Source organism: Dipodomys spectabilis, unplaced genomic scaffold (genome assembly GCF_019054845.1).
Source record: "Dipodomys spectabilis isolate Male_0828 unplaced genomic scaffold, ASM1905484v1 ptg000173l, whole genome shotgun sequence".
NCBI lineage: Eukaryota > Metazoa > Chordata > Mammalia > Rodentia > Heteromyidae > Dipodomys > Dipodomys spectabilis.
This window is the reverse complement of record NW_024870850.1, coordinates 11,064,157-11,084,779: the sequence shown is the minus strand read 5'-3', so window position 1 is coordinate 11,084,779 and position 20,623 is coordinate 11,064,157. Positions and strand designations below refer to the sequence as shown.

Below are 20,623 nucleotides of genomic sequence, written 5' to 3'. Positions count from 1 at the left end.
AAGTTCTTACCTCAGAAAGCAAGCCAGCCCTCCCACATTCCTTCCTGAAGCTTCCATGTCACGATGCTGTCAACCCTCGGGCGGGGGAGACACTGCCAGTGCGCAGCAGGATGATTAAGAACCCGGAGCCCAGGCCAGGCCTCCTGCCCACTGTCTACGCCGCCCCTTGCTGGAAGAATGTGCTAGAATCTCCAGTGACAGCTGCTAAGGACCAGGACTTTATTGCTTCAAACCGTTTGTACGATCCACAGACAGACAGTATAGACCAGGGCGGCCGGGCCGGGCGGGGCCATGCGTGGCCTCACCCGCCTGCCCTGCGAGGCGCCGCCGCGGGACACGCCCCGCCCTGCGCGATGACGTCACGGCGCGTCCGCCCGCCCCGCCTACCTGTCCTTGTACTTGATGACGGCGTCCACGATCTTCTTCATCTTCTTGGTGAGGTTGGGCGGGTTGGGCGACAGCTTCTCGGCCGGCGGCCGCCCGCGCTTCTTCTGCTTCTTGCTCTCCTCGTCCTTGTCGCGGCTGCGCGTGCTCGTGGTCGGCGTGGAGGAGCCGGCGTCGCTGTCGCGCTTGCGCTTGCGCGAGGACTTCTTCTGCCGGACCTCCTCTTCCATCTCCTCCAGCGTGCCCTCCTCGATGGCCTTCAGGGTCAACAGTGGAGAAATAGGCAGCCAGCACCCGGCCCCAGCGCAGGCCGCCGCGGGGCCCGGCCCGGCGGGGAGCGAGCGGCGCGGCCCCGGCCCCGGCCCCAACCCCGGCCCCGACCCCGGTCCCGACCCCGACCCCAACCCCAACCCCGACCCCGGCCCCAACCCCAACCCCGGCCCCGACCCCGACCCCAACCCCGACCCCGACCCCGACCCCGACCCCGGCCCCGACCCCAACCCCGGCCCCGACCCCGGTCCCGACCCCGACCCCAACCCCGACCCCGGCCCCAACCCCAACCCCGACCCCGACCCCAACCCCGACCCCGACCCCGGTCCCGACCCCAACCCCGGCCCCGACCCCGACCCCGACCCCGACCCCGACCCCGGCCCCGACCCCAACCCCAACCCCGACCCCGGTCCCGACCCCAACCCCGGCCCCGACCCCAACCCCAACCCCGACCCCGACCCCGACCCTGACCCCGACCCCGGCCCCGGCCCCCCGCCCGCCCAGAGGCCAGCCCGCCCCGCGTCACGGCTGTTATTTGGTGCCTGCCTTCTGGTGCCAGGCAGGCTCGGCAGGGCTGTCACGCGGAGTAACCCTTCGGGGTTGTTTTTCGTTGGTTGTGGGGCTTGAACTCAGGGCCCGGGCGCTGTCCCTCAGCTCTTTTGCTCAAGGCGAGCGCGCTACCGCTTGAGTCTCAGCCTCACCTGCCCCGCTGGCTCCAAACCAGCATGCTGACAGGTGTGAGCTGCGGGTGCCTGGCTAGCTGTTAACCCTTTCAATTTTTGTTCATTGCCAGTCCTAAGGCTTGAGCTCAGGGCCTGGGCACTGAGCTGCTTTTGCTCAAAGCTAGCAGTTAGCACTCTACCACGTGAGCCATGGCACCACTTCTGGCTTTTTCTGTGTATGTGGTGCTGAGGAATGGAACCCAGGGCTTCATGCCAGACAAGCGCTCTACCACTGAGCCTCCTTCCCAGCCCTTTGTGAAGTTTTTTTTTTTTTTTGGTCCGGTCGTGGGGCCTGAACTCGGCCTGGGCGCTGTCCCTCAGCTCTTCAACTCAAGGCTAGCGCTGCTCTACCACTTGAGCCACAGCGCCACTTCCGGCTTTTTCCTTTTTGCTTATGTGGTACAGAGGAATCGAACCCAGGGCTTCATGCATGCAAGGCACGCACTCTACCACTGAGCCACCTTCCCAGCCCCATCCTTGTGAAGTTTTTGAATGTGAGGATCTCCAACTGACTAGCAAAAATGCTCTTAGTTTGGCTCCAACAGCAGAACAGCAGCTGAGAGCAAGCAAGCAGAATGCCAGGCCCGAGTTCGTGGCCCAGGAAGGGAAAAGACTGGACTAGAGGCCGAGGACAAGGCTGGCCGTGAACACACCCTGCAGGCGCAGGCCCGCTACAGGCAGAGGAAATGCGTTACGGCTCTGAGGGGCTGGGGGGCACCCGGGGAAGCAGGCAGCGACCGAGCATGGGGGGCGGGCGCACAGGCCACAGGGCAGAAGGAAGCCAGCATGGCAGCCGGGAGGGACCGAGACAAACAAGTACTGCTGCATACAGGACAGATGTGGCGTTAAGATCGCTCCCCAAGTTTTGGAACCTCAGGTTCAAACCCCGTTTTGGAAATGGGGTTTTTTGCTAGGGAGCAGGGCCCCACACGACGTCAGGCACCCAGAGCTAGGGAGAGCAGGGCTGCCCTGGGGAAGCCTCCGGGGACACAGCCCTGCCATGCCTTGCTCCACTGGTGCTACACTAAGTGGCTGGTGGGGGGGGGGGGGTCCACCAGGAGCCACGGGGAATATGGGAGGCCACGCAATCGGCCAGGTGCCACGGCACTGCCACGCAGTGAGGTGAGCGAGGACACGCCCACCAGCACCTCAGCCCTGGATTCCACGAACATGCCGGGACGGGGTTGCTTCACACGCTGCAGGGACCCCCCACCCCATGCATAAAGTGTAACCTAAATTTAAAACGTGGACGTTGGAACAGGGGAACCCTGCGGGTCCGGGCGGGGCGGTAGTGGTTTGTTGCTATGAGACCAAAGCACAAGCAATTAATCAAATCAGTAAAAAGAGAAAAACCTTTCAAGAACACCATGAGGGGCTGGGAAGGTGGCTCAGTGGTAGAGTGCTCGCCTTGCATGCATGAGGCCCTGGGTTCGATTCCTCAGCACCAAATAAGCAGAAAAAAGCTGGAAGTGGGCCTGTGGCTCAAGTGGTAGAGCGCTAGCCTTGAGCTGAAGAGCTGAGGGACAGCGCCCAGGCCCAAAGTTCAAGGCCCACAACCCACAGAAACACCACAAAGAAGAGAACCCCTCGCCCTCCGAATGCGAGCAATTATTTGTAAAGCAGAGCTCTGTGAGAAAGCGCTTACAGTGGTGCAAGTAGATTCAAGCAGCGGGCATGGGCTGGCGGGCGGATGGCTCGCAGGGTCTGAGGACAGCCCAGACAAGTGGCTGACACCCCGGGTTCCAGGAGCTATGGTGCACGCGGCTAAATACAAAGCCAGGAGCTGGAACTCCAGGACCGCCTGCCCTACACCGTGAAAGAGTTTTTCACAGTAAGCGGCGTGGGGTGGCACGCAGGGGCGTGGCCACTGGAGGGCGCAGGGAGGAGGGGATGTGAGGCAGGTGGCAGCGCATGAGCCACGCCACCTCTGAATGAGCAAAGCCAGCGGGGGCGGGGCGCGGCTCTGCTGCCGCAGTGCTGCCCCGCAATGTTCAGAGCTCAGGTCGCAAATTCCAGGACCACCATAGAGCCCTGGCTCAGGTGCTGGAGCGCCATCCTTGGCTGAGAAAGCGAAGCTCCAGGATCAGCAAGCGCAGGAATAAAAAGCCAACACAGGGCTGGGAAGGTGGCACGTGGAGCAGCGCTCGCCCGCCAGGCATGAGGCCCTGGGTTCAATTCCTCAGCACCACATAAATAGAAAAAGCTGGAAGTGGCGCTGTGGCCCAAGGGGTAGAGTGCTCGCCTTGAGCTGAAGAGCTGAGGGACAGTGCCCACGCCCAGAGTTCAGGCCCCACGGCTGACAAAACAAACAAACAAAAAAAACTCAAACCCCCTTGGCACTGGGTGCTTCACAACCGCAATCCCAGCTGCGCGGGGGCTGGTTAAGAACTAAACCAACCGGAGGGCGCACAGCCTGCGGGGATGGCAAGTACACGTGCGCACGCAGAGATTGGGGGAGGGGGCGTGTGAGTGATCTTCAGGCGCCACAGACAGCAGGAGCATTTGTTAGTCTAGTGATGTTTCACCCCACAGACACGCTCGCAGCCACAGCGGCTACGGATCAAGATGGGGCCCAACATGGCCAGCAAGTCCCGGAACCCCGCCGCAGGGAGCTGACCCCGGTCAGGTCCGGCCGAGCCGCTGGGCTCCTGCTGTGTGTGGCACGCAGGCGACAGTGACAGAAGCAGGGCTGCACTGAGCGCACCACGAACACGGGGCAGCAGCCACGCGGGGCCTGCTCCCGGAGCGCCCCAGGCCTCACGTCCCCTTGTGTGCGCGTGTTCCCCCCCAGCCTTGCCTGGCGGGGAATCTGGTCCCTGGCAAGTTGGGACCCCTCCAGGCTGGGACTCCTCGGTTGAGAGCCCGTCAGTGGCCGCGGGGCTGCCCGCGCGCTCCCGCCTCACGCCCGCGCGGCGCTGCCAGGCGTCTACCTTGAGCCACTGCTTCTCGGTGAGCGAGTCGCTGTAGTCCACCTCCTTGCGGTGGCGCGAGCCGCGGCCGAACATCTTCTCCTCCTCCTCCTCGCACGTCAGCCGCTCCACCTCCGCGTCGTCCTTGATGATCCACGACGGGAGCTCGTCCTCCTCCATCAGCCGCGGCTTGCGCTTGGGGTTGCGGGCCTCCTCCCGCCGCCGGTCCAGGTCCATGCGCTATGACACATGTCAGCGTGAACCCCTAGTCTCGGTCGGGGACCCCTGATCTGGCCGCTGTCTATGTATGACCTGGTGATGGGCACCAAGGCACAAGCCTACCAGTGCTAAAGCCCACACCTGCAATCCCAGCTACTCGGGAGGCTGATATCTGAGGATCGGAATTAGAAGCTGGTGGCCCAGGCCAAAACACCTGTGGGACTTCCGTCCCAATGAAGCCAGCAAAAACCTCAAAGTGGAGCTGGAGCTTGAGGGGGAGAGCACTCGCTTGGAGTGGAAAAGCTCAGGGACAGCCCAAGATCCAGAGCTCAGGTCTCAGCATGGCACAAAACCAAAACCAAAACCAGGGCACAGGCCTGGCAGGGCGGAAAGGAGATCGATGGCTGCAGCTCCCGGCCACCAGTCAGGGCCAGGGCCAGGTGATGGCCTCGCTGCCCCTAGGACCGGCTGGGCTGGGGAGGACGGGCGGGAACAGCCGCACCCAGGGTGGTCCCGGCTCTGAGCCTGTAGGGAGGGCGGCACCACGCGCAAAGTGACCCTGACCCATGTGGATTTGGGTGGCGGCGGGTGGGCTCCGCCCCCTGGTGACGCTGATCGCTGGGCCCGAGGCGCTCACCATGAACAGGTCGAACTCCTCTTCGTGCCGGGCGATCATCTGGTTGACCGTCTCGTCGTCGGGCACCTCGTCTTCCTCCTGCGGGACGGCAAGGGCAGCGTTAGTGCGGCTGTGGCGGGCGGGCTGGGCCGGCGGCCGGGCTCGGAGGCGAGCGGCGGCGACCGTGGGAAAGGAGCCGGCGCCCGGGGCCGGGCCGCGAGAGGCACACACACGCACACGCACACGCACGGCACGCTCCGTGGGGTCGGGCCCTGCTGGCCGTCTCGGCGAGGAGCCGAGGATTGAGCGGGCGTGGAGACTGAACTACCCCTCTCACCTTTAGCGGCGGCTCCTCCATGTCGGGGGGGACGCCCGCTGGCGGAGGGGCAGAGTGGGCGAAGCTGGCACTGCCGCTGCCCGCGCCGCAGTGTCTGCTCTGTGGATAAATACAGGACTTCAGTCTCCAGGGCGGTCAATCCGGCGTGGTCACCAGCAGTCGCGATTGAAAAAAATAAAAAACCCCCACTGCCAAGGGAAAGCAATTCTCATCCTCTTTCCGTTCAGCCCACACTCCCTTTCCGCCAAAGGGATGCAAAAAAAGAAAGAAAAAGAGAAAAAAAGAGGACAAAAATACAAATAAAAAAACCACAAAAAAAGTGCAAAAAAAGTACACAAGCAAAAATGAAAGCTGCTCATGCGTCCACCACTCACGCAGGGCCGGGGCGGGGCGGGGCGGGGCCGGGCGGGGCGGGGGCCGGCGCGGAGCTCACCTCGTCCTGCTCCTCGTGCTCCAGGATGGCCTGCAGGAAGGCGCGCCGCTCGTGGCTCGACGACTTCTGGTCGAACATGCCGGCCTGGATCACCTTCTGGTCCACGTTGAGCTTGTACTTGGCGGCCGCCAGGATCTTCTCCTCCACGCTGTTGACGGTGCACAGGCGCAGCACGCGCACCTCGTTCTGCTGCCCGATGCGGTGGGCGCGGTCCTGCGCTTGCAGGTCCTGAGGAGGGGGGGGCTGGTCAGTGCCGGGGACCCCCCTTTCCCCACCCCGTGCAACCCAGTTTTCTGGCAGCTCGAGGCCAGCTGTGATCAATGCGCCGAGGGCTGCAGTATAGCGGGGTCCGTCGGGGCGGCACTGTGATGGTGCCTGGTTTGCCTGCGGGCTCTGCACTCCTGGGCTGTGTGGTGCAGGCCTAGAAATGCCATCTCTGAGCTTCCAACGGCACAACGCCCAGACAGAGAGCAGGACACACAGCCTGGCCCCTGTGCCAATGTTTTGATCATTATTGCTGGAGCCGGGCAGGGAGACACCCTGAAGTCGTGTCTCTGGCCTAGGAGCCGTGCTGGCCAATGGGGCACCGCGGGTGCTCGACCAGAGCCTTGCACTTAGAGGCGAGGACAGGGTGCCACTCAGCACGCTTCCGCTCGAGGCCGGCCCCAGGTGCCGCACGAGCTCTGCCCGCAGCGCCCGCGTGAGAGCGGCCAGGGAAGGGGCGTGCTCCCAGGGATCGCAGACAGACCGACGGCATGGATTGGGAGTTTACAGTGGCCTGTGGGCGAGGGGAAGGACACGGCTGGGCATCGCGGGTGGGAGCAGACCCGTTGGGCTTTTAGAAGCAACTAGAATGGAGGGGCACACCCGCGTGGGCCAGAGGCCTACGCCTCAGGGCTGACCCGGCCGAGTGTCCGGCACAGGTGCTGCCGGGGAGGCGGGGCTCTCGCGAGGCTGTGCTGGACAGCGCAGAGCCCAGAGGGCCGGCGCTCGGGCTGCGGGGACCTGGCCTGCAGCGCCCCCGCCTGGGGGGGCGGGCAGCTGGGACAGGACCTGTGGGGACTCTGGAACGGTGGCCGGGGCGGGCTATTGCGCATAAGGGGTGGGAGCTGGAACTCACCACCCCAGATCCAAGACAGCCCTGCGCAAGCACGGGGGCCACGAAAGGAGTTGCAGGCAAAGTGGACAATTTGCATTGAAAAGGGAAATTAAACACAGACGCACCCACACTTTTTCAGTGCTAGTATCAGTCAGGGCTGCAACTCCAGGCCTCGTATTCTCTCTACTTACTCTCTCTAACATTTTTCTTTTCTGTTGGTCCTGGGGCTTGAACTCAGGTCCTGGGTGCTCTCCCTGAGCCTCTGGGTGCTCAAGGCTAGTGCTCTACCACTTGAGCCAAGCACTGCTTCTGGCTTTTTCTGAGTAGTTTACTGAAGATAAGAGTCTTATGGACTTTCCTGCCTGGGCTCGCTTCAAACTGTGATCCTCAGATCTCAGCCTCCTGAGTAGCTGGGATTACCGGTGTGAGCCACCAGGGCCTGGCTTGATCTATCACTTGAAGCAGCCTCCACAGCCCGATCTTGCTGCTTAACTGTAGATAGTCTTTAGGACTTTTCTGCCCAGGTAGGCTTCAAGCTGCAGTCCTGCGGATCTCAGCTGTGGGAGTAACTAGGATGACAGGCATGAGGGCCTGGTGGCTGACACAAGGAAATGCTTGCTCTGTTGGCAATGGAACCCTTATAGGGTGCCAGGAAGAACAGGAGGATGATGGAACAGCACTGAGTTCACCGCAGGGCTTGTGATACACAGGGCAATGGTGGGTGTGCTCACAGAGCACGTCTGAGACGGCTGCACCCCAAAGACAGTGACAGAATCGGAGGTGTCTCCCAGACTCTTGTGTTTGTGTGTATGTGTGTGTGTATGTGTGTGTGTGTGCACGCACAGTCCCCTGGTAGTTGGGATTTCAGGCGTGAGCCACTGGCACCTGGCTAGAAAAATTTTAGTTTTGGTCAGTCATGAGGCTTGAACTCAGGGTCTGGGCGCTGTCCTGAAGCTTTTTTGCTCCAATCTAGTGCTCTCTGATTTTGAGCCACAGCTCTACTACTGGTTTTCTGCTGGTTAATTGGAAATAAAGAGTCTCATGGCCTTTCCTGCCCAAGCTGGCTTTGAACCACGATCCTCAGATCTCAGCCTCCTGAGTACAATTACGGGCATTAGCCACCGGGCACCAGGCTTAATGTTACTTTTTGTTTTTGTTGGGGGTCACAGGGCTCAGTACCCGAGGTCTTTGGCTCAAGGCTAGCTCTCTACTACTCTGAGACACAGTGCCACTTGCACAATTTCTTTATTTTTACTGATTTCTTTTGCAGTGCTGAAGAGGAACCAAGGGCCCAAGCGTGCCAGGAAGTGTCCAACTACTCAGCTACCCCCATCCACGTGCCAAGGAATTTTCTTTGGTATGTATGTTCCAGGCCGAGAGCTGGAACCTGGGTGTTGTCTCTGAGCTTTGTTTTCCCCCAGAAATTCTAGTGGTCTACCACAACGCCACTTCTAGCTTTTTTTTTTTTTTTTTGGGGTCCGGTCGTGGGTCTGAACTCTGGGCCTGGGCGCTGTCCCTCAGCTCTTTTAGCTCAAGGCGAGCGCTCTACCACTTGAGCCACAGCACGACTTCTGGCTTTTATCTTTTTGCTTATGTGGTGCTGGGGAATCGAACCCAGGGCCTCATGCATGCAAGGCAAGCGCTCTACCACTGAGCCACCTCCCCAGCCCCACTTCTAGCTTTTTTGTTGGCTAATGGGAAATTAATTATCCCATGATTACTCCTATCCCTAGGCTGGCTGTGTTCCTCAGATCTTAGGCTTCTGAGTAGCTAGGATTACAGGAGTGAGCCACTAGCACTGAGCTCATTATTTATTTGAATGATTTTGTGTGTCTGTCCTAGGGCTTGAACTCAGATGGCTGGACACTGTCCATCGACACTGGACAATGGCTTGTGGCCGGCACTCTACAACTTGAGCCACTGCTACTTCCAGTTTTTTGGGTAGTTAGAGAGGAGAGTCTCACGCACTTTTCTTGGGATTTGAACCAATCCTAAGCCCTCAACCTGAGCAGATAAGATTATGTGTGAGCTACTGCCACACAGCTCAAGGAATTAGTTTTTTTGTTTTTTTGTTTTTGTTTTGGTACCAATTGGTTGTGGGGCCTGAACTCAGGGCCTGACACTGTCCCTGAGCTTTTTGGCTACTGTTCTACCACTTGATCAGAGCTCCAGTCCAGCTTTTTGGTGGTTAACTAGAGATAAGAGGGACTTTCTTGTCTAGGCTGGCTTTGCTCAGTGATCCTCAGACCTCAGCCTCCCGACTAGCTAGGATGAGCAGCGTGAGCCACCAGCACCTGACCAAGGAATTTTTTTTTGCCAGTCCTGGAGTTTGAACTCAGGTCTGTGCACTGTCCCTGAGCTTCTTTTGCTCAAGGCTAGCTCTCTACCACTTGAGCTACAGCTTATGTGGTGCCAGGGAATCAAACCCAGGGCTTCATGGATGGCAGGCAAGTGCTCTACTACTAAGCCACAGTCCCAGCCCTCAAGGAATTTTATTTTTGTGGTTATGGGACTTGAACTCTGGGCCTGGGCGCTGTCCTTGTGCTCTTCAGCTCAAGGTGAGAGCTCTACCACTTGAGCCACAGCGCCACTTCCAGTTTTCTGGGGGTTTATTGGAGATAAAAAGTCTCATGGACTTTCCTGCCCCAGCTGGCTTTGAACTGCGATCCTCAGATCTCAGCCTCCTGAGTAGCTAGGATGACAGGCGGGAGCCACCGGCACCTGGCTCAAGGAAATTTTTTTTTTTTTGGGTCCGGGTCCGGTCGTGAGGCCTGAACTCTGGGCCTGGGCGCTGTCCATCAACTCTTCACCTCAAGGCTAGCACTCTACCACTTGAGCCAGAGCACCACTTCCGGCTTTTTTCTTTCTGCTTATGTGGTGCTGAGGAATGGAACCCAGGACCTCATGCATGCAAGGCAAGCGCTCTACCACTGAGCCACCTTCCCAGCCCCTCAAGAAATTTTTTAAACAAGAAAACAGACTGCAGTGGATGGGGCGCATGGCTGTCGCGCTTGGAGCCGCACAGGAGAGATCCCTTCTGTCTGCTCCTGCCAGCCTAGAGAGAGCATCAGGCGGCAGTGGACACCAAGTGGGTGGCGTCTCCCAGCTTCCTGGTGCCCCTTGGCCCCCAGAGCAGCAGTGATGTTACCTGGTGGGGGTTCCAGTCACTGTCAAAAATGATCACGGTATCAGCCGACTGCAGGTTGAGGCCCAGCCCGCCGGCGCGGGTGCTGAGCAGGAAGATGAAGTATTCGGAGCCGGGCTCGTTGAAGGTTTTCAGCAGCATGCCCCGGTCCTCGGCTTTCGTGGTGCCTGTGCACGGGGGACCAGGGGTTAGCGGGTGAGCTGCAGAAGAACTGTGTCCCCATGTCACTCGCGCCACCCCACCCGGTGAGACACCAGGCCCCAGGCCCACAGGCTGCTGGGAGAGCAGGGGGCGGGCTCGGGCCGATGACGGACGTGCCCTGCCTGCAGTGGCGATGCCTGCGGAATGCCACCCCTGCCAGCCCCGGCCCTGGCAGGCACCAGTCTGGACAGGATCTACCCCGAGTAACGACGTACGAGAGAAGGCACAGTGGCCATCTGGACCGCTGCTCAGTGAGGAGGACTAGGATTCTCACTGACCACGCTGGCCTGTGGGAGGAACCGCGCGGGGGGCCGGGCACTGCCCCTGCCCACACAGCACACTGCTGCCTGACGGTGTGGGAGCTCAGTGTACCCTTCTTACTTGGGGATCACAATCAGTGTGCCCTGGAGCCCCAGCCTGCCACGTGTGAGGCCTTGTGCAGGACCACAGGTCCTGTGTCCACGCAGACAGAAGCCCTGGCCCGCACGGTCCACCTGACGGGCTAGGCCCGGGCCTGGAGGCCATGTTGGAGGCGCCGCACCGCGGGCGGGTCTGCGGGTGGCAGCAGGAGTCGTGGCAAGCGAACACTTGAATCTCTGAACATTCAGTCACACACTTGGGAGAAAGGGACGTGGGCCAGGCAGGGCAGCAGAAGGCTGAGGTGCTCTGCGCGAGATGCTACAGGGGGCCTGAAGAAGGTGGGAGAGCCCCGAGGGCCGGGTCCCCAGCTCGGCCAGGGCTCCTCCTCAGTGAAGCCCGCGAGTGCTCTCTGACCCCTTTCCTGACCAGCAGGGACAGTTCAGCCTCTCGTCCTGACGCTCACGGGCGCGCCTGGCCGCCTGCAGCGGTGCCCAGGCCGCCTGCCCTGCTGCCTTTACTGGTGCCGCCAAATCCACTGCAGGACACGCACGTGGCGCAGGAACGCAGAGCTGCAGCCGGCCCTCGGTGGAGGGGGGGCGGGGCGCAGGCGCTGGGGATCACAGCCCACAAGATGCAAGGGGTGGAAGGCAAGAGGGAGGACAGGGCACTGAGCAGGAGGAACGCTCTGGGCGCCTGGGCCGCCCTGCCTGAACCCCATCCCCACGCGCGCTCCTGGGGGGCGGGCGGGCCGCGGCCAGCCTCTCCAGAACTCACCGTCCAGCCTGAGGTATTTGAAGCCGCGGTAAGCGAAGTAGTCTTCCATGATGGTCATGAGCGAGGTCATTTGGCAGAAGAGCAGCACTTTGTGGTTGGTGGCCCGGAGTTTGGGAAGAATTCGGTCGAGCAGTTCGAATTTGCCCGAGGCTCGGTACAGGTCCAGGCTGGGGCAGGTGGGGAGAAGACAGCGGCAGTCACCCTGCAGCCGCCGCAGCCGCCGCAGCCCAAGTGGACATCACCAGGAGTGGCACGGGTCACCCAACCCGCTCACGTGACGGCGACAGGAAGTGAGGCCGGGAACACCCCTGTCTACCACAGCATGTACAATTGTTTTGTTTTCTTTTTGCCAGTCCTGGGGTTTGAACTCAGAGCCCGGGCGCTGTCCCTGAGCTGCTTTTGCTCGAGGCGAGCACTCGACCACTTGAGCCACAGCTCCACTTCTGGCCTTTTCTGTGTGTGGTACTGAGGAATCAAACCCAGGGCCTGCTAGGCCAGCACTCTACCACAGAGCCACACTCCCAGCCCAGCACACAATTTCTTTTCTTTTTTTTTGGTTGGTCGTGGGGCTTGAACTCTGGGCCTGGGCGCTGTCCCTCAGCTCTTCAGCTCGAGATGAGCGCTCTACCACTTGAGCCACAGCACCACTTCCGGTTTTCTGAGTGGTTTATTGGAGATAAAGAGTCTCACGGACTTTCCTGCCCGGGCTGGCTTTGAACTGTGATCCTCAGATCTCAGCCTCCTGAGTAGCTAGGATGACAGGCGGGAGCCACTGGTGCCTGGCTCCAGCACACAATTTCTATGTGTGGAAATTGAGGTCAGGGACAGCACAGAGCAGCAGGTGTGTGGCATGTACTACTCAAAGTTTTTCCGTTTTTTTTTTGCATTCAGGGCCTGGGCACTATTCCTGAGCTTTTTTCTTTTTGGTCAGTTGTGGGGCTTGAACTCTGGGCTTGGGCGCTGTTCCTCAGCTCTTCAGCTCAAGGCGAGCGCTCTACCACCTAAACCACAGCATTACTTCTGGTTTTCTGGTGGCTCATGGACTTTCCTGCCTGGGCTGGCTTTGAACCTCGATCCTCAGATCTCAGCCTCCTGAGTAGCTAGGATGACAGGTGCGAGCCTCCAACACCTGGCTTCCCTGAGCTTTTATGCTCACTGTTCTACCAGACTGAGCAACCGCTCCACTTCCAGATGTTTTTCATTGGGGAGGGGGTGGGCAGTCAATTCGACATCAGAGTCTCACAGACCTCCTTCCCAGGCTGGCTTTGAAGCACGATCCTGAGAAAGTGGAATGACAGGTGTGAGGCAGCAGCACCTAGCCTCAGGTTATGAATGACACACACGTACCAAGAGGACTCTGCAAGGCAGGGCAGTGGCACCTGCAGGCAATCCCCGCTGCTGGAAGGTGGAGCAGGAGGGTTTTGCGTTGGACCAGCCTGAGTAGTCAGATTGCCCAATCACAAGGCAAGAGGGCGTGGGCGCACACCTGGAAACCTAAGCTCTGGGAGTAGGACATGAAGGGCGGTGGGAGAAGGCAGCTCAGGATTCAAGTTCCCACGACTCCGTCTCAGCCTGGGGCTGCACATGGCGGAGACGCGGGTAAGCAGAAGCAGGAGGAAGGCAGCCCGGTGTCAGGAGCGAGGACACGGCTGGACTGGCTCCATGGTGGAGCTCGCATGCCTCGCATGCATGGAACCCTGGGTTTGATTCCTCAGTACCACATACACAGAAAAGGCCAGAAGCAGTGCTGTGGCTCAAGTGGTAGAGTGTTAGCCTTGAAAATAAAAGCAGATCAGGGACAAGGCCCAGGCCCTGAGTTCAAGCCCCAGGACTGGCCCAAAAAAAAAAAAAGGTGAGAGGACCTTGGAAAATAAGCAACATACAAAGGGCGGAGGCCTGGCTCGGGGGAAGGCACCGGCGTAGCGGGGGAGGCCCTGCTTCAACACCAGCAACAAGCCCCGCCCTGTGCCCTTTCACTGTGTGCCACTATTACTGGCAGTAACTGAGCACGCTGCTATCAGAACAGCGGCGTGAACTGTAGAGGCTTGAGGCAAGATTCACTGTGGTTGAGTATAGAGATGGAGTCCACAGCCAACCCAAGGCTTATAGAAGTACAGCCTGGAAAGGGGCAGGTGAGGTACGCCGACAACCTCAACATTCAGGAGGCTGAGGCAGAAGTATTAGAGTTTGAGGCCATCTCTCCAAAGCAAGTGCAACATGTGCTTTACCAATTGTGTGTGATAGAATGCACTGGCAGTGACTAAAGAGGATCACTCCCTTCCCTAGCAGGCGGTGTGGTTTACAGTCCACAGGGAAGCTGTCCAGAGTGAGTCCCTCTGCTGCTTAACAGCAAGCGCCTCTCACCAGCTTGTTCTTTTCTCTGTGTGTGTGTGTCAATTGTGGGGCTTTAACTCTGGGCCTGGGCGCTGTCCCTCAGCTCTTCAGCTCAAGGTGAGCGCTCTAGCACTGAGCCACAGCACCACCTCCAATTTTCTAAGTGGTTTATTGGAGATAAGAGTCTCACGGCCTTTCCTTCAATGGGCTGGCTCTGAACCATGATCCTCAGATCTCAGCCTCCTGAGTAGCTAGGATTGCAGCGTGAGTCATCGGTGCCTGGCTATTGTCTATGGGCTTTTGTGTGTGTGCTGGTACTGTGGCTTACACTCAATGCCTAACTGCTGTCCCTCAGCTTTTTCATTCAGCTGCCATTCTGGGCTGGGACTGTGGTCTAGTGGTAGAGCGCTTGCCTAGCATGCATGAAGCCCTGGGTTCAATTACTCAGTACCACATACACAGAAAAAGCTGGAAGTGGAGCTGTGGCTCAAGTGGTAGAACGCTAGCCTTGAGCAAAAGAGGCTCAGGGACAGTGCCCAGGTCCTGAGTTCAAGCCCCAGGACCAGCAACAAAACAAAGAACATTCATTCTACCAGTTGAGTCATATGGCCACATTTCCGACTTTTTGCAGGTCAACTGAAGGTAAGAGTCTCACAGATTTGTGTGCCTGGGCTGGCTTTGAACAGTGATCCTCAGGTTTCAGCCTCCTGAGCAGTGAGGTGCTGAGCCTGGCTTGTGGTCTGTATGTCCCTCAACATGGGGCCTTGGCTACCATACAAACATTAGGAGCAACACACAGCCAAGTGCCAGAGACAGCAGAGTCCTCATGTGGGCCGGCCCTGCACGGGGAGCTCCTTACCCTTGGACGATGCCGCCAGTGAACCCCAAGTGCTCAGAAAAGGACTCCTGCAAGGGAACAAGAGGGGATGAGCGCTGGCAGGACAGAGTCACAGGGTGTCATGGTCCCGAGGCCACACACCCATGGCGGACAGAGGCGCCGAACGCCAACAGCTGCCTCTCCTGGGAGGATGAGACACAGCGCCACGGCGCACCGAGACACCAACACGAGAGGTGCGGGACACGGTGTGTGAGGCGGCCCCAAACGAGGTCTACTCCCCCAGGCTGGGCTCAAAGGGGCTGCAGCCCCAGGACTGTCCGCCACGAATCACGTTCGCTTTCAGACCAAGTGTGCGGACACCCAGGAGAGAGCGCGCAGGATGCAAGATGGAGGCTGTGTGCCAGACATCCCCCCCCCCCGCCCCCGGCTCAGGACTGGAACATGCCCGCAAGCAGTCGCCAATGCTCAGGAAACTCGGGGACACAAGGCTTCCGGGGCCACTGGCCAGGCCGGGCTCGCTCCCAGGGAGCACGCGGGGGTCCCCTCCCAGCCCCGCCGCAGGGACGTGGGGAAGCTGCGCGCAGGCGCGGGCCCCGGGCCCACCTCGATGTGCTGGAACATGTAGGGGTGGTTGCAGATCTTGCGCAGCTGCATGATGGTGTTCATCAGCGTCTTCGTGCCGCCTTTGCCCTGCGGAGGACACAAGCGTCCCAATGGGGTCTGGCCTCCAGGGTGCCGGGCGGGGGGGGGGGGGGGGCACCAAGCGTGGACGAATTGGGAGCAGCAGGGGCCTGCCCACGTGTCATGGCGGCACACAAAGCCCACGCTGACGCTGGCTACTGGAGCGCCGGTGGGCCACCCCAAGCGGGGGGAAACCAGGTGAGACGGGCTCCACGCAGCGCCTCTGGCTGTGTGCACGGGGAGGGCGTGGGGAAGGCACAGGCCAGCCGGGCGCCAGGGCTCACGCCTGTCATCCTAGCGACTCAGGGGGCTGAGATCTGAGAGTCGTGGTTTGAAGCCAGCCTGAGCAGGAAAGGACTGGAAGATTCTATCTCCAAACTAACAGGCAAAAAACAGGGGTGGAACTGCAGCCCTAGCAGAAGAGAACCATCTGAACAAGTGCCTCACCAGGGACTGAGGTAAAAAAAGGGGGGCAGCAGAGGATGCAGGCTATCGGGATACGCTCTGTTGTTGTTGTTGGTTGTGGGGCTTGAACTCTGGGTCTGGCCACAGCGCCACTCTGCTTTTCTGATGGTTTATTGGAGATCAGAGTCTCACAGACTTTCCTGCCCGGGCTGGCTTTGAATCGTGATCCTCAGATCTCAGCCTCCTGAGTAGCTAGGATGACAGGCGTGAGCCACTGGCGCCTGGCTTCAGGATACTTTTTTTTTGTTGGGTATGGGCTTTGAACTCAGGGCCGGGGCGCTGTCCCCGAACATCTTTGTGCTCAAGGCTAGTGTGCTCTACCACTTAAGCCACAGCACCACTTCCAGTTTTTCAATAGTTAATTGGAGCTAACAGTCTCACAGGGACTTCTCTGCCTGGGCTGGCTTCGAACTGTGATCCTAAGTTCTCAGCCTTCTGAGTACCTGGAATTACAGGTGCCTGGATCAGGATACAAATTATGCACAGATGGAAATACCACAGTGAACCTCTTACACAACTGATGTATGCTAATAATACAGAAAATGGATGGCTCATGCCTATAATCCTAGCTACTCAGGAGGCTGAGACATGAAGGATTGAAGACTGAAGCCGGCCCAGGCAGGAAAGACTGTGAGATTCCATCTCCAAACTAATCAGAAAAGGCTGGGATTGAAGTGTGGTCCAAGCAGTAGAGAGCCATCTGAACAAGTACCCCCAAGGTCCTGAGCTTGTACTCCAGTACCAGCAAAAGAAAAACTTTTTTTTTTTGGTCAATCATGAGGCTTGAACTCTGGGCCTGGGCGCTGTCCCTCAGCTCTTCAGCTCAAGGCTAGCACTCTACCCTTTGAGCCACAGTGCCACTTCTGGTTTCCTAGTGGTTAATTGAAGATAAGGGTCTCACGGACTTTCCTGCACAGGCTAGCTTTGAATTGCCATCCTCAGATCTGAGCCTCTTGAGCAGCTAGAATGACAGACATGAGCCACCAGCGCCCAGCTAAAAAAAAAAAAAATTTTCTGCTTATGTGGTGCTATGGAATCGAACCCAGGGCTCATGCATGCGAGGCAAGCACTCTACCACTGAGCCACCTTCCCAGCTCCCCTATGAGATTCTTATCTCCAAGTAACCACTCAAAAGGCAGAGGTAGCGCTGTGGCTCAAGTGGTAGAGCACTAGCCTTGAGCATAAAGAGGCTCAGGGAAGGGACAGAGCCCAGGACCTGAGTTCAAGCCCCATAACCGACCAAAAAAAAAAAAAACCCCAAATCAGCTGGGCGCTGGTGGCTCACACCTGTCATCCTAGCTACTCAGAAGGCTGAGATCTGAGGATCGCAGTTCAAAGCCAGCCTTTGCAGGAAAGTCTGTGAGACCCACTAGGAAACTGGAAGTGGCACTGTGGCTCAAGTGGTAGAGCGCTAGCCTTGAGATGAAGAGCTGAGGGACAGCGCCCAGGCCCAGAGTTCAAGCTCCATTATTGTCAAAAACAAACAAATACAAACAAGTCCACAAATTCAATGGACACTTAAGAAAGTGAACTGTATAACTCTTGAGTAAAAACTGGGAGGGAGTTCTGGGAGTAAGGAAACAGATGCCACTGACTCATGTCATCCCTCCATACAACACTTCTACAATAATTTTCTTTTTCTCGGTCATGAGGCTTGAATTCTGGGCCTGGGCGCTGTTCCTCAGCTCTTCAGCTCAAGGCGAGCGCTCTACCACTCAAGCCACAGCACCACTTCCGGATTTTTCTGCTTATGTGGTGCTGAGGAATCAAACCTAGGGCCTCATACACACAAAGCAAGCGCTCTACCACTGAGCCACCTTCCCAGCCCTTACAATAATTCATTAAAAAAAAAAAACAAAACAGAAAAACAAAAGAACAAGGCCGCAGTAGCCGGGCACCAGTGGCTCATGCCTGTAATCCTCTGTAGTCAGGAGGCTGAGGAATGAGGGTTGTGGCTTGAAGCCAACCTGCGCAGAAAAGTCTTGAGACTCTTATTTCCACCTAATGACCTAAGGAAAGCAGGGCCACGGTTCAGGGTGTCCCTGTGCTGCTGAGGACGGCGGGGACCTCAGAGCACTCCCAGGAGGTGGCCGTAGTGACTGCACACTGCCACCGGGAGCCAGCGCCCCTTGGGCCGAGGATGCAGAAGCAGCTCAGTGTCTCCAAACCAATCTGGGGGCACCCACCCCAACCATCCTCCCAGGACATGGAACAGGGAGCGGGATTCCAACACCAACCTTCTTGTCCTTCTCCGAGCCGTCGGTGAGCAGCACGCCCTTGGCCTGCATGTGGCGGTACAGCACGCGCTGCAGGGCAGACATGTCGCACTTGATGACGTACTCCACCTGCAGGGCGAGGGGGGCTCAGGACTGGGGCCGGGCTTGCTCCCACGGACCTGAGCCCTGCTGTTCAGAGCAGTGCTCTGACTAGGCGCAGGAGGGTGAGCCGGGGTAGGAAACACATCACTGCCCGGGAAATTGCAGGGCAAGCCTGGCCCGTCGGGCCCCGGGCGGCCAGGCCTCTGCCCTGTTCTCGCTCCAGCAAGCGACCCTCCATGCACGTGCCCGGAGCTCCTCCGGACCCAAACCCACCTTTTCGGGCAACTGAGCCTCGACTTCCTTCTTGAGGCGCCGCAGCAGGAAGGGGCGCAGCACCTTGTGGAGGCGGCGGATGATGAGGATGGTCTCCTCCTCGTTCAGGTCCACCTGCAGCAACCACAAGCCACAAGCAGCGTCACCGTCCAGGGAGCGGCGGGGCGCAGGAAGCAAGCGGGCTGGGCACACTTGCCGCACTGCGGGGCACAGAGGGCGGGGGCAGGACCCCACGCCTTCCGTGGAATACCTGGGTGTCCGTTCACCTCCCCCAGGGAACCACGGCAGCCAGACGCACAGACTACTGGCCAAATGTGTGCTAACACGGCCTGAAGCCAGGCTAGACAGGCTGCCAGAGTCAGGGCTGCAACGGAAGTCTGCTGGAGAGCCCCAAAAGAGGCAGCCCAACACTGGGACGCCCCTACCTGTCTCGCCCACGTGGGACTGTGAGCAAAGAGCCAGCTGTCAGCTACCGGGTTTGTCTTGGTCAGTCCCGGGCCTGGGCCCTGTCCCTGAGCTTTTCTACTTAAGGCTACCACTCTGCTACTTGAGCTTCTACTTAGAGACTTTCCTGCCCAGGCTGGCTTTGAACCCCGATCCTCAGAGGTCAGCCGCCAGTGCCTAGTACAAACTTCCCCTTTGTGGCGGCTTGGTCCTGGCTGGCAGGGTGGGGGAGCCTCAGAAGGGGTTCCCCCATCCTGAGGTGGTGGGGGCCTCCGCTTCTCTCTGGTAGAATGGCTGCCGGGGAGACGGCAGTGATAGCTGTGTCTGCCACGGGGCTCTGTGGACCCTGAACCCGCCCAGGGCCTCGTGGCCCACGTGTCACCCAAGGACACGAGACCTCAACTGCCGGGGGGACCCTGGGACAGCCGCTCTGCGCCCACCTTCTCCCCGGTCATGGCGAAGGGCGCGTTGAACCACTGCTCGAAGGTGCTGCAGCTCTTGAAGATGGTGGGCAGCAGGAAGTTGAGCAGCGCCCACAGCTCGGGCAGCTTGTTCTGCAGCGGGGTGCCCGTGAGCAGCAGGCGGCGCGGGGCCACGTAGTGCGTGTTGAGGACCTGCGTGAGCTTGCAGTGGTGGTTCTTCATGCGGTGGCCCTCGTCCACGATCATGTACTTCCAGCGGATCTGCAGGCGCGTGGAGACGCGGACGGCGGCGTTACAAGGACCCTCGCTGTGCCGCTGGCCACACGCCTCTCCCTTGCCCCACCCGTGGGCAGCAGCATGCGCAGGGCGCTCGGGCACAGGCGGGGGAAGCACTCTGCTTCCAAGCCTGGCCTCCACAACACTGCTGCCTGCCTCCATTTACACTCAGCCACCCCCACCAGCGGGGCAGGGCTCGCAGGCCGAGCGCCAGGGCTGCGCACAGCATCAGGAGAGAGCTACGTTACAGGCCATGTAGGAGGCCCCAGCTCTGCAGCCTCAGTTTTCCCGCCATCACCACCCCATTACGCTGGCAGGCGATGGTAATAGTCCTCCACGACATGCTGGGCCCTAACGCTCTGCACATGCGCAGCGCGGCTGCGTGGACGCCTCCCCACCCAGATGGGAACGCGAGCGCGCGCTGGTGGGGAGCGCACAGGCTGCAACACCTGTCGGGGGGGGGGCCGGAAAGTCACAGGGAGGGGCCGGGTGTGTCTGTCTGTGCAGAGGATAGCGTGGCGCCTGCGCGGGGCCTCGCACAGACAGACACACAGACGCAGGCCGAGGCGGGTGGGCCCGGTCAGGCCGGCGTGAGGCGGGGCGCTACCTTGGCGAGGATGTGCTTGTCTTTGATGATGTACTCGTAGGTGGTCAGCAGCACGTTGAACTTCCCGCTGCGGAGCTGGGGGACGAAAGCCCGCCTTGCTGCCGGGGAGCCCTGGGAGGATCGGAAGCAGGTGACTTCAGAATCGAGGCTGGACGGGGGGGGGGGGGGACTCTTCCTGGGTCCCCTCTTTAGTCGCCCACCAGAATCCCAGTGCCAGTGTGGTGGGGGACAGCGCGGCTGAAAGCACCCAGCCGCGCCGGGCCAGCCTCCTTCCCTGTGGGAAGCCCACTCCAGCATGGTGAGGGTCAGGGTGAGGTGAAGGGTCTGTGGCACCATCAGGCACCCCGGATCCCTGCTGCTGGCGCCTGCTCTACCGTTGCCCCCCCCCCCGACAATGGCCCCCACGGGGGCTGTGCCACAGGAAGAAGCCCCGGCACCGAGCCAGCGACACACTGCCCATGCTCACACACACAGCCGAGTCTCAGAGTGCTCAGGG

General features: G+C 59.6%; 1 protein-coding gene and 1 non-coding gene across 6 annotated transcripts in view; both read right to left on the bottom strand.

The window, feature by feature from the left end:
• The window catches only part of Smarca4 (SWI/SNF related, matrix associated, actin dependent regulator of chromatin, subfamily a, member 4), a 73,335-nt gene that overhangs the window by 5,182 nt on the left and 47,530 nt on the right, over window positions 1-20,623 (bottom strand). For 2 of the 5 annotated variants that reach the window (XM_042693575.1, XM_042693576.1), the window contains exons 18-30: window positions 20,128-20,238; window positions 19,263-19,505; window positions 18,379-18,492; window positions 18,025-18,132; window positions 15,245-15,331; window positions 14,663-14,709; window positions 11,470-11,636; window positions 10,138-10,301; window positions 5,891-6,118; window positions 5,458-5,556; window positions 5,142-5,219; window positions 4,307-4,525; window positions 388-650 (exon numbers count right to left, since the gene is read on the bottom strand). In XM_042693575.1, the coding sequence (XP_042549509.1) occupies window positions 388-650; window positions 4,307-4,525; window positions 5,142-5,219; window positions 5,458-5,556; window positions 5,891-6,118; window positions 10,138-10,301; window positions 11,470-11,636; window positions 14,663-14,709; window positions 15,245-15,331; window positions 18,025-18,132; window positions 18,379-18,492; window positions 19,263-19,505; window positions 20,128-20,238 (1,928 nt within the window). The remainder of the gene's footprint in view (window positions 1-387; window positions 651-4,306; window positions 4,526-5,141; window positions 5,220-5,457; window positions 5,557-5,890; window positions 6,119-10,137; window positions 10,302-11,469; window positions 11,637-14,662; window positions 14,710-15,244; window positions 15,332-18,024; window positions 18,133-18,378; window positions 18,493-19,262; window positions 19,506-20,127; window positions 20,239-20,623) is intronic. The other 3 variants (XM_042693577.1, XM_042693578.1, XM_042693579.1) reach the window with 3 other exon arrangements.
• On the bottom strand, window positions 8,585-8,653 carry Trnaa-ugc. The gene has a single exon. It is a non-coding gene; the product is annotated as a tRNA-Ala (tRNA).